At 39.8% G+C, this 21,795-nt stretch overlaps 1 protein-coding gene across 5 annotated transcripts in view; it reads right to left on the bottom strand.

The window, feature by feature from the left end:
• Positions 1 to 1,948: 1,948 nt before the first annotated feature.
• LOC113037141 (dystrobrevin beta-like) overlaps positions 1,949 to 21,795 on the bottom strand; it is a 43,539-nt gene continuing 23,692 nt past the window's right edge. For 4 of the 5 annotated variants that reach the window (XM_026193878.1, XM_026193877.1, XM_026193881.1 and 1 more), the window contains 12 exons: positions 19,656 to 19,727; positions 15,865 to 15,942; positions 14,117 to 14,201; positions 13,910 to 13,989; positions 13,328 to 13,441; positions 10,831 to 10,927; positions 10,559 to 10,579; positions 9,221 to 9,374; positions 7,802 to 7,891; positions 7,613 to 7,660; positions 5,339 to 5,372; positions 1,949 to 4,163 (listed from right to left, as the gene is read on the bottom strand). In XM_026193878.1, coding sequence (XP_026049663.1) covers positions 5,365 to 5,372; positions 7,613 to 7,660; positions 7,802 to 7,891; positions 9,221 to 9,374; positions 10,559 to 10,579; positions 10,831 to 10,927; positions 13,328 to 13,441; positions 13,910 to 13,989; positions 14,117 to 14,201; positions 15,865 to 15,942; positions 19,656 to 19,727 — 847 coding nt within the window. In that variant the 3' untranslated portion in view covers positions 1,949 to 4,163; positions 5,339 to 5,364. The remainder of the gene's footprint in view (positions 4,164 to 5,338; positions 5,373 to 7,612; positions 7,661 to 7,801; positions 7,892 to 9,220; positions 9,375 to 10,558; positions 10,580 to 10,830; positions 10,928 to 13,327; positions 13,442 to 13,909; positions 13,990 to 14,116; positions 14,202 to 15,864; positions 15,943 to 19,655; positions 19,728 to 21,795) is intronic. The other variant, XM_026193882.1, reaches the window with a different exon arrangement.

Genomic DNA, 21,795 nt, shown 5'->3' with positions numbered 1-21,795 from the left:
TCTTTTGGTCAGACTGCAGCTCTTATTGTGCTGCCCTCACATTCGTGTCATTCTTTAAATGGCTGACGTTTGAGAGCCAAAGTAGTAAGAGAGTAACTTTTACTCAGCTTTGACTCAATTTAAATATTAATTAACTTTTATTACAGACGTCTACTCCATTACATTTCACAGGGAAGCGTCTGGATGTTTTGCCTCTTTGGGTATTCAAATTTGGCATCAAAATGTCAAAATTAAGCAAGAATAGAGACAAATTGCTAGATTATTTAAATGCGTGCACATGTTAGGTTGATATTTAATTGTTCTGTTAATCCTGTGAAGCCTGAACCATGAAATAATTGCCAAAAAACTCTTTTTTTTTTTTGGTAGGGGTAGTGTTTGTTGACAGTCCAAATGGCCCAGGGGAAGAAGCTGTTAGTGAGTCTGGAGGTGTGGGACCTGATTGACCTGAGGCGACAACCAGAGGGCAGCAGGTCAAACAGGTGGTGGGCGAGGTGGGAGGGGTCACCTGTGATGGCCCTGGTTTTCATGAGACAGGAGGAGCTGGCGATGGCCTCCAGCGGTGGCAGAGGGCAACCAGTGATTTCTCAGGCAGTGTTAATTACCCTCTGCGCAGCCTTCCTCTTCTCAAGAGAGGAAGGTGTACGATTTCTCATTTTCCTATAAATGTAAATGGAAGCTAGTTTGATTTTAGATCTAATCTGGGGTTATTGCCTGATAAATGTTGACACATAAACCAGTCCAGTAACAGGATAAATATGGCACTCTTTAAAGCCCCTTTAATAAGAGTTCCTTCTACTTGCAACACATTTACTTCAGTAAGACTCCAAATACTGAGCTTGTTTAACAGAATATTTTAATGTTATCAGCATCTAAAGCATCTGAAGAGGTTGATGCTCCAACAACACTTGTAGTGTAAAGAACAGCTTTATTACTTTCAGCCTGTGGCCTTCATAGTATTCAGTTAAATGTAAAGGTTTTTTTCAGGGAGCTAAAGGAGCTTTTATTTTTATAGCAACAGCATAATGCAGCAAGAGTCAGATTAACATAGTTTTAGAGTAAATATTTTACATGCTTCAGCATCCCCACAGGGCTGTATATCGCAACTGTTTGTAAAGTACAAATGACTCTTTTATAGGTTTTTTGGTTTTTGTATTTGTACACTATGTTTTTTATTTATTCATTTTTCTCATTTAATTCTAATTCACGTTTTTTTGACACTTGTGCTGCTGTGATGTCTGCATTTCCCCAATATGGCATTAATAAAGTCTGCTTAATTTACACCTAGTTTTCTAACCCACCTCCACCTAAACGTCTCTTTCTAATTCTATATCTGACTTGATATCGATTATTATTGATGTCTGCTGGTCTCCTCATCCAACGCATGCACAAAATATATTAAAATACTATATTAAAGAATTTTTGCAGTGCTTCTGGATAAACCAAAGATCGGAATATTCTTCTCCATTTTATTTTGCCCTGAAATCCTAAATTGGTGTGTATATTTTTTAGGTTACTGGGTCATCTAGGCTAAAATAGATGATGCCTTTGTTTTCCTAATGACCCAGAACTTCATGTGAATGATTAAAAACACTCTTCTCCATACACCTCACTTCTCAGGTTTCTCTGGCCTATAGTTTATTTTTCTGGTGGTTCTCAGTGAGTTGCTGCAATATCCACAGGATTTAGAAAAGCTGCAAACCAGATGAGGGAAGTCAAGGAATTTTACAAATGGATCACTTTCCAAGAATACAGCGGACTGCGGTCTCCAGCTTGTTTTACAGATTTATTACATTAGATATGTTTGTTTGGCCAAACTGCGCTGCATAGAAGACCAGAAGGGGAATCGAGGGCTGAGATCATGGAAGAGGTAATTATATATACACTTTGGAGCCTTGCTCGTCCTCCAGAGATCAAGACCAGCGCACACAGAGACCAAAGAAACTCCTAGTTTGATGTTAAATACTATTTATTGCAGATCAAACACAGATGCACACTTATCACTCACACCATCAGCTCCAGCAGGCGCAGAGCTGAAGGTGTTTACAGCTTCATGTCAGGACGCGCCTGACCTGTCGCACTCAATTTCTCTCACTCACTTACTTACTTTCTCACACACACATACACGCAACGAAACGTGAGCTCATGTATTTATTAACTCACTCACACAGTCAGTCAATCATTTGGCAGACTCGAAAAGTGATAATCCCAGTCGCAGTAAGTCAGTCAAACAACCTGGAGGGCTGATGAAAGGGAGGGAAACCGATCTGAAAACGTACAAAACAGTAAAGAGAGCAAACCAACAACCTGTACAGGTGTTTAAAAACATGCTGCGGATAAAATAAAATCTCTTTGGATTTGAATACAGACATAATTTTTGGGGTTGATGGGCGGAGAAGTTCGACTCCTGCAAATCCCCTGCATTTTGGAGGAAGCTCTAAAAGGCAGTAAAAAGTAGCAAAGGATTGGATTGTTTTGAATATTTTAAATAAATCCCTTCTGATGTCTTTGGTTTGAAGTAAAGTTAAAGTAAAAACAGTTTCCTGTGTGGTTCAGTCAGAGCATATATGTCTTCTCAAACTTTCTGACTTAAATCAAAGCACTTATAACCCTTCATAAGAGGCAGACTTCATCTTGATGATGTGAAAGTATTCAGATTTTCACACGGAAAAGCAAAAAGCTACAGAAAAGTCCAGCAAAACTGCTCAAAACTGTTGATATGATGTTTAACTGTTCATTTGGTGGGTGTAAGTATTTCCAACTTTGCTACTCTTTAGTAAAATTGACCCTGTTGAAGTTACACACACTGCAGTACCAGGATACACAGGGAGGCCTGAACACCCTGAGCTGTTATCATTACCGGCAGGTTTCACATACAGACTGTATAGAAAGATGGACAACATGCAGCAGTCTCTGAGGGATTTGATTTGTGATCAAGATCAGGCAGCAAATCAGTTCAGAGACACGGAAGCGGTTCTTAAGCCTTGTGTTTTTTTGCATTTGAGCCATCTTCATCTTCATTTTTTTGGAGCTAGAAGTCACCATATTCAGATGAGATGGTGCACTGTATCCACAGACTGTACGGGGGCAATTTAAAGACTCATACCTGCTATTTAGAATACTAGAACTTCACTTGCTAAAGCTGGAGCACAGGTTTCTTTGCACAGGCTTTTAGCACAGTTAACAGCACAGCAAGCAAGGTTATCAGTGCATAAAAATGCCCCCAATAACACCAAACTGAAAGGCTCAATATAGTTCAAGTAGGTGCTTTATTGAAATGGTACCCCATGTACAGCTGTCTTAAATGGGTATGGTTGCTATAGAGAATAAAAGAGGCTGTAAACATGCTTATTTCTGCTGTGAAGTTGGAACTTTTCAGCCATCTAGACAGAGCAGAGAGAGCAGCCGCAAATAATGCTGAACTAGAAAGCCATAAGCTGAAGATTTTCCACTTTTCCACAATATTTTCTAGATTTTGTACAATGGAAGAAAGTTGTGACACGATGCCCATCTTCTACATACAGCCTGTGTTTTTAGACACCAGGACTCTCCACTCTGCCGGACTTGACGCAGCAGTAGACATCCCATTAAAGCTTATCGTCTCAGCAGGACCCGACGACACTCGTACACACAAAAACAATCAAACCGGAAGAATAAATGGCAAAAACCTCAACAAATTAAAGCAATAAATACTAAGCACACAGTGCCAAATCTTAAAACTTTACAGCTCGCCTCTAGTCTTTGACTTCTCCTCTTCCTCCACCTCATATGTTACATGCTTTATCTCCTTCCTCATCCTGAAGCCTTCATGCTCTTTACACCTTTACAAACATCTTTCTTCTCACTTACTCGAACCTTACTCGTGGCTTAAAAAAGAAAAAAAAAAGAAAAATGCTGAGCGCACACACATGCTACAGTACAGATCAGCAGGTTTCAGATTCCTCATTTAGCTATGCGTGATCAAATCAAAACAAAGTAAAATCACAGTGAACAGACGCACACAGAATCACATCTATACATCAGTAGTGACCCAGCGGCCGTTTGGTGTCCAGCATCGTGATTGGTTGATTGGGAAGAGGAGCTCTTCCCCTCCCCGTCGGCTAAAAACGAATATCTGAAGATGTACTCAGTCAGTCTTCTTTGGCCGTGATGAAACATGACTCCACCTGAGGGACAGGCCAACCAATGAAAAGTTACCGAGGCATGTAGGAACGGTAAAGCGCTGACACACGTTATCACTTTATGCTCTTTAATCTGTTCGGCCGTGATTCATCTGTTTATGTTAACCAATTACAATCTGCTAAACCATTCGTTGGTGTGCGTCAACATGCAGACTTGGGTCAGGAATAAACTCCTGGTGTGTGATCGTGTGTAACTAGTCTCACAAAGGTTTACAAATGTGTGCGTAAATTTTGATGGCTCACAAATGCACGCTCCAAACCTCGCAAGCATGATGTCGAGCATGAAAATCAGGTAATATGACAAGAAGGGCACCTACAGTAAGTGTCAACCATATCCAGCTGAGCAGCTGTTTTGTTCATTTTCAGTTTATACACAACAGGTATTTTTTATGTTAATGCAATCTTGTCATTTGACTCTTGGAAGGAGAACAGAGTACCAAACTTTACTTAATTTAGCCTAAAAGCCACCAAGGCACCATTTTTAATTTGTTAAACCCCAAACTTAAAAAATGGATTCCTAGAATAAAACATATCCTTAAGCTGTTGTTTGTTACTATGAAATTAGATGATTTATGATTCAGACACACACAAAAAAAATCTCATTGGATAAAAAAAAATATATGATTTTGTTTAAAACAAATAAAAATCTGTGACCTAATTTCAAATGCAATAACCTTGATTTGTGTCGCTTCTTTTAGTTAACAGCTGAACATGAACTAAAAATAAGATTTGAAAACCAAAACTGCTCCTGTAGGAGGATTTTGTTTGCCGCACACAAGGTTTTTCCTCAGAACTGCTTGATTTGTTTTCTGAAGCGGCACCTTCCTGTCGAACACTGGGGTGTGTTTGCCTCTTTGATTGCTTCTGCATGAAGCAAAATTAAAAACCTCACAAAGCTGACCGCGAGGAACCAGAAACAAGCCATTTGGAGGCCTGTGCAAACAAGTTCAAACACATAAACAGCTCGATTGAGTCATCAAATCAACCCGTTTTCCCCCATAAAACATGAACGCAGCATCTTTCTTGCCTTTCCTTACATTTCCTTTTTTAGAGGACGCCGGACTGAGTTTGAAAAACTGCCTACACAGCCCTGTTCTTCTGCTCTAGAGTAGTTCTGATTATCATGCAATTAATAAGAGGAAATGCATGAAAATACTTACTTTTAACATTGTGTCCTGTCAGCATTTTAACTTGCTAAACACACAGAGAAAGAGAGAGAGAGAACAATTCATTAGTGCACAGCAGAGCAGTCTGAGGCTAAAACAAGTGCTAAAGGTTCCTGCCAGAACCTGTAATAAGAAGCAGAGCAGCTCCTAGCACAGAAACATAAAAGAAGCCCTTACTTAGCAGGTGCCACACAAATTAACTCCAGAGACAAAAACTCTATTGTAGGCAGCTCTAATGCAGTAGTTTTATTTATCCTCCAAGACTTAACTGTGGCCTCCTGTTCGTCTGTCTGTAGGGGAGGGGGGGTTTGGATTATTATCACAGGTTAGTACTCTAACGAGCGCTCAGGCCGAGACCAGGAAGTAGTTTCGCCACTTCTCCTCCGCAGGCGGTCCCCTCATAAAGAGGAGGGGCTCCATAAAGCATGGCTAATGAGACGGCATGCTAACGAAGCTTGCTACGGTGCAGGCGAGCGCACCTGGAGAGGAGAAGGCGAACAGGAAAAGCTGCGAGCACGAGCGGATTTAAAGCGTAAGCAGAGAGACAGCGATGCGATCCACAAATCAGATTTGGCTCTATCATCATCAGAAAAAGTCGAGAAACAGAGCAGAGCTTACTATCTTATATCTGGAATTGCTAATGCTGGCTGTATTTCACTAGAAGACATAATAGTGCTGCACTACTATATCATGATTAAATTATCTTGGTAACATTTTTCAACAAAATTTCCTTTCCTCTGCACAGATCAGCTGTTTGCACCCGTTTAACAGTTGTGCAAATAAATACACATAATCCTTTATTACATCCAATTTCCAGGCACGTTTCAGAAGGAAATATCGCCCTTTTCCTTCCACTTAACTCAACTGTAAAACACAGCTACTCTGATTTTCTATACAAACCATATGAGCAGATGATAAAATACGATGCATTACTGCAGATTAAAGGCCTTTTTCCAGACAAGCATGTGTTTTCAGTTTTGTGGCTTGTTAAAATTGTTCGGATTGGAGTTATGTAAAAGCACCGCTGGGATTTATGTGAGGTTACCAGCATGAATACAGGCCCCAAAGGAAGAGAGCTATGCAGGCCCACGTTTGCATGCTATGCCTGTATACAATCACCAGGGGGCAGTGTCAGAAATAAGTGGATCGAAGATTTATGTGCTCAAGTTGGTTGTTCAAGTTCAGCCCCTGCAGGGAACTCCCACTGTTTGAACTTTAAGATAGTACAGAATGAATGGGTCTCTAAGGAGCTGTAGAGCAAGTATAAATCATGATTTTTATAGGACTTTTTAAAAACTAGATTCTATTCTAGTAATTCTAGTTCTATTCTTCTTTCTGTGGCTCGTACAGGCGTAACAGCACCATGAGCCACTAAAATTTTGATTTTAGTTTCAAAGAGTCGTAAAGTAAATAAACGGCAGACAGAAACAACGCAGGTCGAAGAATATTACGTTTCACGCATGCGCAATACAGGAACCTAAGTGCTTCAGTCGTTCCAGTGTGCATGAACAACTGAGCTGAAACGACTGAAAACGATAGTGTAGATGCGGACCGTTTTCAGACAAAAACACTGTTTTTGAATGTATCCGGATAAGTCACATCAGTCTCCATCAGTCTTTATAACTTAAGAAGCTTCGTGTAGATAAGATCTTCATAGTAGATCGAGGCGCGGGTCATTACAGTCACAGGGACCAAGGCGTGACTGCTTTGTGATAAGATCTTCATAAAGATAAGAACTCCAAACTTTACTATTCAAGCCAACTTTTCAACCAATCAGCATTCTGCCTCACTCAACATCGGCCTACGTGTTCTTGGCTTTTTGTAGGAAACATGCAACTCCGAAGCATTTTATGCTGGTTTAACTGCCACAGGCACTCGCCATGCATATCTGAAGCACTACACAAACAGACGCCACATAAATCCCACAACATAATGACCACCCTGGGTCTCGTGGTGCTACAAAAACAACAAGGAAAGCTTCTGAAGACTTGAAAACCTACATTTTTATCAACTTTTGCAAGAATAATCCCTGGTTAAATACTGTTATTATAATCATACCTTTTCAGGATATTGAGAACACTTTAAAAATAATATAACCAAATATAAAAAGAACATTTTGAATCAAGTAGAAATAATTAAATCAGTCAATTTAGCTGTATGATTCCTTCAGTAATTGCACTTAACATATATACAGGTTTTGTTAGCCAATTAAGCGATTCAAAACAGCATAAATGCAATTAAAAAAAAATGTAGGTAACAATACTGTACCTCTTTCCTTCCCATTCAGCAATCTCTCCTCCTCCTCCCGACTGTCATCTGCTCAGAGGAGACAGTAAAAAGTGACGTTATTGTAGAAAAATGTGAAGACTTGGTTTTAAAAATCTAATTTCTTGTCCATGTTTAACAGCTTTGCACGCAAAACTACAACAAAAGGAGTGCGTTTCTGTTTGTGTGAACCTGAGTGAAGCTCTTTGACCAACGAGGACACGGTGTTGGTGATGGAGTCGGCTGCAACCAGGAGGTCGTTTCTCAGGTTTCTCCTCGGGCCTGGAGCAAAGAAAACAATCATTATTTTATCCAGCACTTGTATTTACAGTAATTAGACAGTTTTGTTGTTCCCTGATTATTTGTGCTGTTACTCTGTCTCGCTGTGGCAGCAGCATATAATCTGGTGTGAATGAAAAGAGCTGTTTAAATGATGATGGAAAAGAATAAAAAGGGGCTGAAATGCGAGCAGAGCAGACGTGTGAAAAAGCACTTTGAGGCCAGTTTGAGATTTGTGATGCTGGTGTGCTTAAATACAAGAGATTTAAATGTTTTTCCTCCAATTTTTAGGTAATGAGGAACCTGTTAAGCTCATTTTCGTCTTTGCACTTTTATTCTTAGTCTCTACTACAACAGCTTTGCATAATTCACAGCTCAAAATAATCCTTATTTGTCTTATGCTCAGTTAATTTCTTCTGAAAATTAACCGACTTATAGTTTTGCATAATTAGTGAATAAAGTGCAAACTGTGTGTGGCATTGTGACGGCAAAGTGCGTGTATTTATTTGATGAATGAGAAAATGTATAAAATGCCTTTATTGAGGATTCTGACTTGCTGCCGAGTCTCTTTCACACTGCTGGAATTGCAGCAGTCAGGACACCGAACACACACCAAGAATGCCTGATCAATCAGTCAAACCAATTTCAGTTTGATCTGCCGACAAATGGAAGTAATTTCTACGTCCATATGCGGGGCATATCCCTTCTTGTTATAGGGAAGGACACAAAGACAGAAGGTTAAAAAAAGATTTGACGAGGACAAACAGGCAGACCGAACTATTTATGCACAAAGAGCTGAGTAGGAACAACCTCAATGAGATAACAAGACACAGGTGAAGACAATCAGTGGACACAGGACTCGAGAGAAAGCAAACCTCCAAAGTAACAGAATACAGATGTAAATCCTAACACAAACACCAACAGAGGAACAGGAAAGACTAATTCTTATAAAAAATAAAAATAAAAATACCAAAACTAAACAATACTAGAGACAAAATTGTCAGGGCTCTGTGTGCGGGCAGGAGGAGAAACCACAGCTTTCTTGCTGGCAAAGAACAAAAGCATAAACCGAACAATGAAAGCTGAGACCGGAAACACACAGGCAAATCTGAGGGTACGACACGACGCTGAACACTGGAGGACACACACTATAAATACACATCAAGGAATGACGAACAGGTGGGAACACAGCCGGGAGAAATTTTACCTAACAAGACAGAGGAAGTGAAACTAGAAACACTGACATAAGACATAAACCTTCAAAATAAAACGGGAAACAATTCACTTTTTTTTTTTTTTAAGGTTGCCATGTGGGAGAGAAATGAGTCCTACCTTGAGCAAAAGCCTCTTGTACATCACCTCCCACCCCAGCGAGGGAGTCCTGAGGAGGATACATGTGTGCCTGGGAGGGTACAGCACCTACAGAGCGGACGGCTGACGGGCTCGGCCGAGAGGGAGAGGAGTGAGAAGAGCCGGCTGCCTGCGCCTACAAGATGAGAGGAGTTATCAGAGCTGGTTAATGTTACTTCGAGAAGGTTTTAGATTACAAGATCACACCTTTTGCATTTTGCTTGAATATACGTCCAGTGTGTGGACTTATCTAACTTAACCTTTTAGTTTGGATAACAATTAATTACTAGAACCAGCTGACATGGCTTGGGCATCTGAACAGGATGCCTCCAGGCACGTCCCAGGTGACCTGCTTAAGCTTGATTTAGACTTCTGCGGTAAATCTACGTTCTAACCGGAAACCAGTTTTAACCCTACATCACAACCTTCCGCACCATTCAAGTCATTTGAATGGCATGAGGTGGCGTCGACCCAAAATATAGTAAAATTTCTCATGGGGGGGAAGGTCAGGTTATGGCATAGGATTAAACAGAGTTTCCAGGTACGTCGTAAGTTAGGACGTAGATTGCCTATAAGTGGCATAAAATAGAAGAAGTTAATTATTAACTTAAACGACGAGGATGAAAACGAGACCAGAGTATTACAAAAACAGGCACACTTAGAAATGGATGGTTCAGGTTAAAAACCAGGCTTTGCTTGACTGGAGTCATCACAAACACACTCACTCTAAGGTCACTGTGTTTCCAGAGTTGTTCACTTGCTTTGTGTTAGCATGTTGCCTGTGCAAGTGCTTGCAAAGAGTCATGAGTCACCTTAGCGGCTGTTGTTTCTGGTGTGATTGTAGTTTGCACTTTACCATGACGCTCTGGGCCTTTTTATGCGCTGAAAATAAAAGTAACGTCCAAATCGCCGCTCATCCGCTCAGCTATTTTCCTCCCTGCACATGAACTGAAGTCAGCTGATTGTTGTGCAAGTGTGCAGGAAAAGGGAGTGTTTTGGTTTCTTTTCTGTCGTGAAGAGGTTTTCAATCTTTGCTCACCTCCTGCCCTACTTTCCGTGATTTTTTTTCCTCTTCCCCGAAATGACTTTAAAGTTTAAAGACTGGGTTTGTGTGGCGGAAGCATCGTGACAGGGATCGCCAGAAAAATAACTGCAGTGATGCACATGGAGAGCGCTCTGAAAGCGCGATCAGCCACATTTAAATCATGTACAGGCCTGTTTTTGATTTGACTTTTTGATTGCATGTGATATTTCAGGTGACTAATAAGGACTGAATCCCACAGTTACTTCAGTGTTTCCAACAAAAAGGTATGGACTTACTGCCTGTCGCTGTTCCTCATCCTACAGGGACCACAACATGGGCAGCCGGAAAACAAAGAGGGCGGAAAAGAAGAATGGAAAACAAGAGGTCAGACACAATGAGAGCCAGAAAAGTCATAGAGGAAGAAACATCAGAGGGGAAAATGAGGCTTGTTACTGCAAGGACAGAAAGAGGGGGGTGTGAGGAGCAAGGGAGGCTTTGCCCTCTAGTGTGAGAAAATACAAACTGCTGGAGATTTAAATCAGTGTGTGTGTGTGTGTGTGTGTTTCACCTTGAGCAGCTTCATCAGTCCTTCCAGCTGCACCATCAGCTCCCTCCTGCTCTCCTGCAGCGACGACATCCTCTGCTCCAGTTCGTCTTTCCTCTGTCTGGAACACACACACACACACACACACACACACACACACACACACACACACACACACACACACACACACACACACACATTACAAAGGCTTGCTGAAGACGGGAGCTGGAGTAAAAATAGATTTAAGTCCCAAAATGTGGAGAAGATCAGAAATGCAACATGGAAGAAAAACAAGAGATTAGATTCACAGTCCTGAAGTGCTAAAACAATCTGCAGAAGCAGCTGTGTGATGAGGTTAATAAATAGATGAATAAGAGAGGAGAGATGTTATTGAAGAGCATGTAGGAGAGCCTTTCCAGGGAAAAAACCAGCTAGATTACGTGAACTTTTAGTCAGAAATCCTCAATGTTTTGTAAGATGGCAGGGAGAGAAACACCAAGTCTGTTTGAGGACTTCAAATTAAGATGAATATATACACAAAAGTGCACTCAAAATACTGATAAAATGCTCTGCAGCAGCAGGGCTTTCTGGAAACAAAGCTTTAACAGCAGGCATAGAGTTTAACATTCACAATCTTTTCCCACCAAACAGTATGCGGTCTGGATGAGACATTAAAGCGAAAGCAGAGCTCGTCTTTCTTTCCTGGCTTCCCTTCACGTGGCAAGATAAATGAGTAAATAAACAAATGAAAACAAGAGTCTGACTCATTCAGTAAATAGAGTTTTGTTTTATTGTTATCCCAGAGTAACGCTTTACCCGCAAGCTAGCCAACAAGTTCGCCAACAACCTCAGAAACGCCACTTTATCTGTATTATTTAAGATATAGCTTAGCAGTTTTCTCCAGTAACAATATCTAGCTCTGAGTCTGTAGCGGAAACACGAAAGAGATTACGAAGACAGTAATATTACTGATTACAGGCTTGTTAAGACATGAAGATGGGTACCAAATTAACTCTAGTTGGACATAGCTGGTGTGGTCAACCATTTATTCATTAAGTCCTGTCCTGAAGAGCATTTTCACCGCTGTCATTATGAACAAGGGGTGGTTGTGACTGAACCGGAGGACCCTGCGACAGTCTAAAGCGTGCCCTACCTTACCCTCCTTTTTGACTAACGGATACCATAATTTACAGAATGATCACCACGGTGCATTCAGTAAGACTGGAAACTAGTGACTCATAAAACCAGACCAAGGGCAAGAGGGAAAATTGCTGGCAGATTCACTTTGCACTGGGTGACATTTTCTTCTTCTTTTTTTTAACCCTAATCTCATCCTGTAACAGCTGGAATAGCCTCCAGCTCCCTGTGACCCGAACTGGAAAAAAGATTACGAAAGAAGATGGAGAATTCTGAAAAATTGGCCATCAGAAAGAATGCAGGTTTTCAGTAAGAGGAAACACTAGAAAAAGCACTATGTTAACTTCACTGCAAGACTACCTCATACTATTTTAAATTTGGAGAGATTTTACCTCATTTGGAATCATGGCCACCAGAAGGAAGTAGAAAACTCCAGACAAACAGAAACAAAATAGAAAAGATGGGCTCTTACGTGCTGAATCTGAAAAATGTTTACTCTACTGCCGCCATGTGGCTGTTTTATCAGGTATGTTAGCGTGAAAACTGGAATAAAAACTAAAAATCTAATATAACAGCTCTGTTTCACACTTTAAAATATACACTTTTAAAATATTCGACCGTGGTTCAGGGGGTTTGGAAACTCATCTTGTAACCGGAAGGTTGCTGGTTCAATCCCCTGCTCTGTCTGTCTCGGTCGTTGTGTCCTTGGGCAAGACACTTCACCTATCGCCTACTGGTGTTGGCCAGAGGGGCCGATGGCACGATATGACAGCCTCTCTTCTGTCAGTCTGCCCCAGGGCAGCTGTGGCTGCAACTGTAGCTGCCTCCACCAGTGTGTGAATGTGAGAGTGAATGAATAATGGAATTGTAAGGTTCACGATAAGCGCTACATCTATATGCAATCTATTACTATTATTATTATTATTATTATTACATATTTAAATTTCCATAACATGCTGGAAAAAATGCCTGACTAACATCTCTCAGGGCAGAAATGTTATCGTTTACGTCAAAGCCAGGCAGTTTCCATCACTTTCAAGTTCCTCTCCTCTGCTTGAAGGACTTGTTTTTACTGAAAACCGCAATAAGTGCGTTGGAAGGGATTCCTTCTTTGGTGTTTTTGTGAACTCCACCATCTGTTGGTACCATCTGCCATAAAGAACTCTCCCTCTGCGCCACAGAGCAACACGGCAAGTTTTCTCGCCAATTCTGACCGCGGCGGTGTGGCAAAATCCGGAAACTATAGCGCAGCGAGCGAAAAAGCGATTGTTTGTGAAACATATTTTCTGTGGGTGTGACTGACAAAGTTAAAAGATGTACATTTTAACTATTATATGTATATTTTCTGTACAGAAACAGCAGGTCTCAAAGGAACTGCGTTCACCTGAGCAGACGGAGCTCGGCCAGCAGAGTCGGGTTGGTGCTGCTCTTCTCCGGGCTGGTCTGGCACGCTGCGTCATGCTCTGCACGGAGACGTTTGATCTCTGCCAAGATCTCTCTGGGAAATGAAAATCACACGGGTCAGCTGAAGCCTGATACCACAGTATTTTAGGAATGAACAGCCTGTAAATAAGCGGGGCAAGATGGCGAACTTCAGCAGGCTTTAGAGGAATCTTTTTTTGGAATGATGCACAAGTTTAATTTAGAGAGTAAAAAACAAACAAGCTAACAGCCAGACCACAGATGTTCACACAAACAGTGCTTTTATTGTGAAAGAACAAACTGTAAAAACTGATCATGCCCCCTTTAAAGTAATTACTTGGTAACGGTTAATCAAATATACGACCACAAACCATTCAGCTTCTTTCTGTCACTTTTTATTGATTTCGCTCTCATATATTAACCTTATATCTTTAAATAATTACATCTTTTTTTATTTGTATATTTTATGAGACCTTAAGCTCGAAAGTTTTTCCCCCCCCAACAAGTTAAATTCTCCACCTCGCTCCTGTTCACATATTTCTACCTGTTTTTAGACTCCAGCTGAGCAATGAGCTCCCTCTTCTGTTTGTTCGCGTCAAAGTTGATGCTCCGCGTCGGGATCACCTAAAACACAAGCAAACGGTTGATGGGTTTCATGTACAAACCAGAACAAGATCCCCGTGTAGTCGGAGCATATGCATGCATATGCACTATTAAAGTTAAAGGCTTAGAGGAGATGCGCTCGACTCACTCCTGTGCCTTCGGTCTCTGCCAGTCGTGTGGTGTAGCGAGCGATCAGTTTGTGCTCGTCGTCTTGCCTGCTGGGGCTGTCAACACTGAAACACAGGAAATCTCTAATTTACTGAGTCTAGTGTAAAACTGTATTTAAACCAGCAAAGAGCATGACGCATGAATTTAATGCAGGTAAATATGATCACTTTTAAGTTTTCAGAAATAACCCATTTAAGTACATAAATGTGGTAAAATCTGTGTCTCACTGCATCTCTTTATCTCTCAGAAAATACTTTTAGGAAAACACCTCTTTTCACCATCTGTGTAAGAATGAAATGCTCTGAACACAGACAGGAAAAAAACTACAGAGTTTGTAGCTAAGCATGGCTCAGAGGGTGAGGACACCCAATTTTTCAGTAAGCATTGGAGGAAGCACAATTAACGGGGCAAATTTTTAACTAATAAGTATCACCAGTAAACGTCCCCAGGTGATTACTTACACCAAGACTGTACATCCTGATGTGGGGACATTTTGGCTTTTTAGCACCATATACATCATTCTGCTCTATAAAGTGTTTTATACTTTGTTAAACAAGCATTTTATTGGTTGTACTGTAAAATAAACCTAGTGTCCGCATATGAGGACCTTTTTTAATTAACTGCTTTCTGCTGGGTTAAATTAAGATAGCTCCCAGATCAGGTTTTATATTATAGTTTGCTGATGCATTATATCATTAAACAAGCATATATTTGCATAACAGTACATAAAATAGCTTTTTCTGCCTGTGGTGTCTCACCTTATTTTGTAAACGTGTAAAAGCAATTTAATATTTTTCATAACACTGTTAGCAGGTTAATGTATGAATGAGCACTCAACACTTAACCATTTGCCGTGTGCGTGTGTGTCAGATTATTTATTTTAAAGCAGGCAATGTTTTTCTTGTGTTGAAAAAAATCCTCAGAGCTAAAACAGAAGACTACAGGAAGAAGGAAGCTTTTGCTCCTTCTGGTTTCTGAATTTAAAAAATAAATGAATTACTTCATAATTTTATTTGGTCTGTATTTTATAATGCCAGAGACACACTTCCAAGACTGCTAATTGTCCTTTAACGGAAATATTAGGCCGATATTAAACACTTCTGCATTATTCCTGATTCTCCTAGATAATATTCTATATTTTGAATTGACCCCATCTCTGAACTGAGGCCCGATATCTATTTTATTTAGCCCACACTCCTGGTTTAATTAGTGCTTCTCACCTGTTAGGATTAGTACTAATGCTTGTTTTTGTACTTTGTTAATGTTTTATAACAATGACTTATTGCATTATTGTGAAGCACTTTGATCTGCCTTTGGTTTTAAATGTGCTATATAAATAAAATTGTATTGTATTGATATTTTAAAAATGTATCTGTGTGTTGTTTCCAATGTAAGGCAGTCATAACTGTAATTTTCTTGTATTGCAGTATTTAAAAAAAAAAAAAAAAAAAAAAATCCAAAACAGGATTTTATTGTAGATTAGAAAAGTTATTACAAAACCTGGGCAAATGGAAATCATCATTATTACAGGAAAACAAACTGAATTAAAAGCTAAGAAGTAACACATTAATTTAACAGGTTATTCTGTAGCTGCAGATTTCTCTCTTCATAAGAACTATAGCAAACTACAGTATTACACTTGGCTTCAGCTAAACTGTGCAGCACGGTGCCCTCCTCCTTACTGCCTCCCTGACTCCTTTACGTAACCACCCCTCCCTCCCTTCTCACCGCGGGCTGCCCTGGAGGCGATTCACATACGCAGCGATCAGAGCATGCTCCTCGTTCATTCGCTGAGCCGCTGCCAAACTGGACGGACACAAAACAGACGCAGAGTAATCAGCCAGCATCAGATAACAGTCTGTCTTACAGGAATTACATCAGTTTAACTTCAAGTCAACACAAAATCTCTCTTAATAAATGTGCATATGAGTAAAAAGAAAGAATATTTTCATAACACCTGAAAAATGCATGTAGATTTTTATATGCAATGAATATCTTTTATTATTTCAATTATTCACTAACATGCAATGTTTCTTATTAGTTCATTTTTGGTCCATAAAATGCTAAAAGAAGTTCAGAAGAACCCAACGCACCAGAGTTTAAAGTGAGCCTTTTTTGCTTGTTCTGTCATATTAATCCAGTGCTGGATGCTCATATTAAACATGACTAATAATCATGAGGTCAGTGTATGTACAAGCCAGACATTCAGCCACCAGACAGCTTGAAAAGCTTCGTTTCACACAGTTTTTTTAACTACTGCAGCAGCTGGATAGCGTAGTCGTAAGACCCCCCATGCTAAAAACCAGCCCTGGAGCTGCGCGGCTATGTCTGCAGCCTGTCCGCAGTTCAGGACACAAGCATTTCACTGCATGTTCACAATGTTGCACTGTGTATGTGACAAATAAAGTTTGCATTTATTTATTTATACTGGCGATGTACGATGTCACAGAGGGGATAGCCCTAATATGGACGTCTCCTCTGCCTTTTAAAGCTGGTTGTGAGGGACAGCCAATCAGAAGAAAGTTGGATCAGTAAACATTGAATAAGGCTTAGTCTGAAGTGTGAATCACGCCTCTAACGGCACATTTTTCCACTGATTATTACTTAAATGGTAAATGGCCTGTATTTATATAGCGCTTTACTAGTCCCTAAGGACCCCAAAGCGCTTTACATATCCAGTCATCCACCCATTCACACACACATTCACACACTGGTGATGGCAAGCTACATTGTAGCCACAGCCACCCTGGGGCGCACTGACAGAGGCTTCTGTCAGAGGCTTCTTTGATTAACCTTATTAACCTCTGTGAACTCTGTTTTTCATACCAAATATTGATTCACTGTGGAGGCTCACCTTCATGTATACAAACCCAGAGAGGGTGGAGAAGCTAGCATTCCTAAATCTGCACCAACTTTTCCCTTCAGCTGTTTTTTTAAATAGCTTTGCATCCTTTAAGTTACCACTGTCCACTGTGTGATTGGTTTACGGTAGGGCTGAACGATATATCGCATTTGCGATAATATCGCGACATGATCAAGTGCAATTTTCTAACCGCAAAGGCTGCGATTATACTCTGGACATGTCCAAATTCATGGGCTGCATCCTCCTGAGGCCGCATTTGTAGACCGATTACGTCACAGCGACGCGCCGAAGGCTGTCCAAATTCGTAGACTCCTCCGAATGTAGCCGACAAATGCGTCCTCCTTTTCCCCGAATTTGAAGGATGGGTCGGGTGTGTCCTTCGTGGCCTACCATATCCCAGAATTCATAGCGCGGCCCAGCCAAACTCCAGTTTCCAGCAATGTCGGCCGCTACTAAGTTTTAAAATTACTCATACTAATCTTTCTGGGTCACAAAATAAACTTTTAACATATTTTCAGGCGAGAAAGTAGTTGTGTAAACATCAAATATCTGCTCGGTTTATCAAGATATCCCATATTTGCAAAAGTGCTTCAACGTTTTCAGAGGCGTCTGCTACCCACCAGCTCGACAGCTAGCCGGGAGCTCGAGGGTTACTGATGCGGCCGAGAACGGCACAACTCCCGGCACATCATTTTCAGATCACCGCGGAGTTTCGCTGCTCGGGTTAAACGTAATATATAAGTCACTTAGACAACCTAAAAATGTTATTGTTGGGCTTTTTTCAGTGTTTTGTTTGTTCGTGAGTAAATCGGTTTGGCTGAGATTAAAGTTATTAGATTAGATAAAATAAAACTTTATTAATCCCCCGGGTGGGTTCCTCCTTGGTTTTCACACAGCTGACTAAACGTCAAACAGAAAACTTATTAAACAGAAGTATGAGACAGTCGAGAATTTACACCAGTGTCTGGTTATATTTTAGATAGCAAGAAGCAGACGGCCGAGTTTATTAAACTCCACCGAGACAGCGGTGACGCTAATCAGAACTAGACCGTCCAATTTCACGCCTTTAAATTTTAAAGGCGTGTTTGTGTGTGTGTTTATACAATTGCTATTATGTTTGCACTTTATGTGTAATGTTACTGACTGCAGAGATCAGTAAGATGTGTGTATTTTTTATTTATTAGTTTTATTTATTTAATATTATTTTTTAATTGAATGACTGTCTAGTAGTTCACAGATGTCGAAAAACTGAGTGTGGTAAAGCCACTGATTTTTTTTATGTATATTTCTGCAATCTGCACATTGTACTGACTTTCATTTTAATGTTTACACCAGGGTTCCTTGTCAGCACTTTATGCTCAGATGTTTGTAAGCTAAAAATAAACTATTGTGTATGTTCAAATATACTGTTGTGATTGAAGAAGTTAAATAAAAATGTCAGTCATCAATTCATGCATCACCTCATGTCATCATAACAGAGGTCTGTCTTCCAGGAAAGAACAGTTTAAAATTAATGTAATATAGTATTGGCCATACTATATGATGTATTGCTTGTCTTTGTTTAATAATACAGAAGACAAATACCTTAAAAAATAATCGCATATCGCATCGCAATCGCAATATTGGGGCAAAAAATCGCAATTAGATTATTTTCCATAATCGTTCAGCCCTAGTTTACGGTGTTCTCTCTCCCTTGTGTTTTGATCGATTCTTCCTTATTTGTGATAAGTTTTGTAAGCAATTATTTCTGTACTATTAAAATGTCTTTTGACTGGAGCAGTTTCGTGTAAAGAACGGAAATAAGGAGCTGCAAACGAGCATTAAAAACTATTAAATCATCTTTCCATCCATCTTTTTCCACTTATCCAATTCAGGGTTGTTGCGAGGCCGAGAGCCTATTCTTACTCTTACAGGACGAGAGACTTAAATACACAATTTTTTCATTACTTGCAAAATAATAACGGTCTAAAATCTTACAAGCTATGTAGTGGAGTACGTGTTTTGGTTTTAGACATACACCTGTATGGTGGTGTCAGAGATGGCTACTGTCGGCTTGCAGGAAACTTCACAAGAAATGTAATAAATGTAAAAGTAATGGAAAACTAAACTTTTCTTTTAACTTGCACTTAATTCAACAGCTCTTTCACAGTGTCAGATCAAAGACACTGCAGACTCCTTCACCTCTCCACCTGCTTCCTACTCTCACTAACCTATGACAGCATCGTTTTACTGGCGTCGAGTTGGGCTGAATCTCGTATTAGTTTTTATTCACCCACCACGAGCCCTTAAATCGCTGTGAAGAGTTCACATCTATTTTTAACTGCGTGCAAGTGAAGCGCTCATGCTATCGAGCCCTGTGTCACCAGTATAGACCCTCTGCTGTGTATCCACGCAGCTAAAAACAGCCTCTTTATTTCTGTTAACTCATGATTCCTTTAATGTGAAATTTCACTTCACTTTCACTTCACCCAGTTTGCCTCACACTTCAACTCGGAGCTGTGATTTATTGAAACAGCAGCTGGCCAACCAACTTGCCTGACACAGTGGTTAAGGTCTTTATTTGCCTTGAATATTAGAGAAATATTAGTTTAAACAGAAAAAAGAAACGAAGCCACAAGATTGCACACTTTTAATCAGCTCTAATGTCAGTCTTTACCTTTTCGAGGACTCGCGAGCTGATGAAGACAGCAGCATGGCTTCACTGGTGTTCCCAACGGGTCTCGATGGTCTGAACAGACAAACACAAACATGCGTTAGAGGCTTATTATCAACAGAGTTCACACGGAGGAAGGATAGCGACGTTAAATCATTAAACTGCCGAAGCCTGCCTATCAGAAAGCACGCATTCTTACGCTCCCATTCACACAGTCACACACTCTCACATGCTTTTGAGTGCATTCATGCAACAGTGAACTGTAAAAGGTCTGAGCAAACACAGACAGGCCAAAGATCAAACGAGGGAGAGAGAAAAGAAAGTAAGAGAGGGAAGTGGAGTGAGGGCACATCCAGAGGAAAAATTTAAAAAGACTATAAATAATCACATTTTTAAGTCTGAAATTGAAACTGCATTTAAAAAAAAGAAAGAAAAAAAAAAGCATACTCACACCCGCGCTAAATTCAGCCTGTGTGTGCTGGCCTGAGTATGAGCCTAACGCCTGCAGGTCTGCAACGACCTGGTCGGCTTCAGTGTGGAAAATTAAACAATGCCGATACGCCACAGGGGGCGGAGCAACCGAAGCGTTTGGATATACAGAGGCGGGACTTTTGCTTGATTTACGTTATCTGAGTTTTCTAGGTAATGTAAAATTTTGTAGTTCGAATAGTTAGCTTTTAAGCTGTAGATGTTTCACTTCCTATTGTGAAAGTGTTTAAATGTTTAACTGTTAAACATTAACATCACGGCTACAAGAAAGCTTAATCTTTTTTGTTCTCTTTGTCTCTCACATCTAATGCGAGGAGGCCTCATAGTGAATATTCCTCCATAGCTTCAGTGACTTTAGAGGCACAAAGAGACAATAGTATCTGTACAGCCCAGCAGGCGTTTAACTTGGGCACAAAAAAATGAGCAAATCAAGGCTTTTTTGGAAATAAATTCAATGCAAAAAATCAAACAATCTTCTTTTTAAGCAATATGAACATTTTACACACTACAGAGGTCTATTTTACAGGGTAGATACACATGAATTCAATAATATGCAATCCAGTAATATTAACATTAATCATACAGTCATCATTTTTTTAGCTTTATTCACACAGATCTCCTGTAAGCCTATTATGTCAAATCTAGAATAAGTTTTAGAAATAGTTTAAAGGTCGTTAACGTTACCATCACACAGTTTAACTGGCACCAGGTTCAATACTTACAGTCCAAAATCATAACCAAACTATACAGGCACATCAATTAGATTGATTAGTAGTGAAGGGCTCTCAATATGGAAGCTCAAAAGCGCCAAAATAAACAAATGAATTGAAAATGTTAAACATACATGTATAGATTGGTTAACTGACACTTTTAATTTGCTTCTAAATTTACTAGATTTTGTATTAATTTTTTTATTTCTTTATTCCCATGTTTTAAATTTTCATTTTATTTAGTAACTTTATTTTCTATAAACATTTTTCCAACAATTTCTCTATTTTCTTTTTGTTTTTACTGTTCAACAACAGCAAAAAACTAATAAAAGTAAAAGCATTAATAACAACAACAATACTCATGAGAAGTCAAGCATCATTTCAACAGACACGTCAACCATACATACAACACTGTAAATCAATTATCCCATTTTCACCATCGTTTGAAGTCTTATGCAAAAAAAACAAAGCTAAACAAAAAAAACCTTATCTTTAAAAGCTCAGAAAGGGTCAGATTAACAGAAATGTTTCCACTTTTTTGTAAAAATCAAGGGATTTATTTCGGACCAGGTAACTCCAGTGGGATGTGTTCCAATATCATCCCGTGCCATCTGAGTTTTACGAGAATAGTGCATTTTTCTTTGTGCAAAAATCAGAAGATTAAACCGCTTTCTGAGATTATTTTTTTGCATGCATGTATTTGGGAGACCAATGAGAAGTGACACCAAGTAAAGATCAATTGCGGTTCCTAAGATGTTCCTAATTTAAAAAAAAAAAACAGACTGATAAAAGGTGGTGTGTATGACTGACAGCATTTATTTTTTCTCCTGCATTTATGTAAAGCATGTAACAAGGTTAAGTTTACTTAACATATAGCTTTTTAGTGTGTATCTAATCTAAAATAATAAGGTCAGTACTGTCATACAGGCCAGTAAATGAATCAA

This window comes from Astatotilapia calliptera, chromosome 15 (genome assembly GCF_900246225.1).
Source record: "Astatotilapia calliptera chromosome 15, fAstCal1.2, whole genome shotgun sequence".
NCBI classification, from domain to species: Eukaryota; Metazoa; Chordata; class Actinopteri; order Cichliformes; family Cichlidae; genus Astatotilapia; species Astatotilapia calliptera.
Note: the sequence above shows the minus strand (reverse complement) of the source record. Positions and strands in the feature narration are given on the sequence as shown.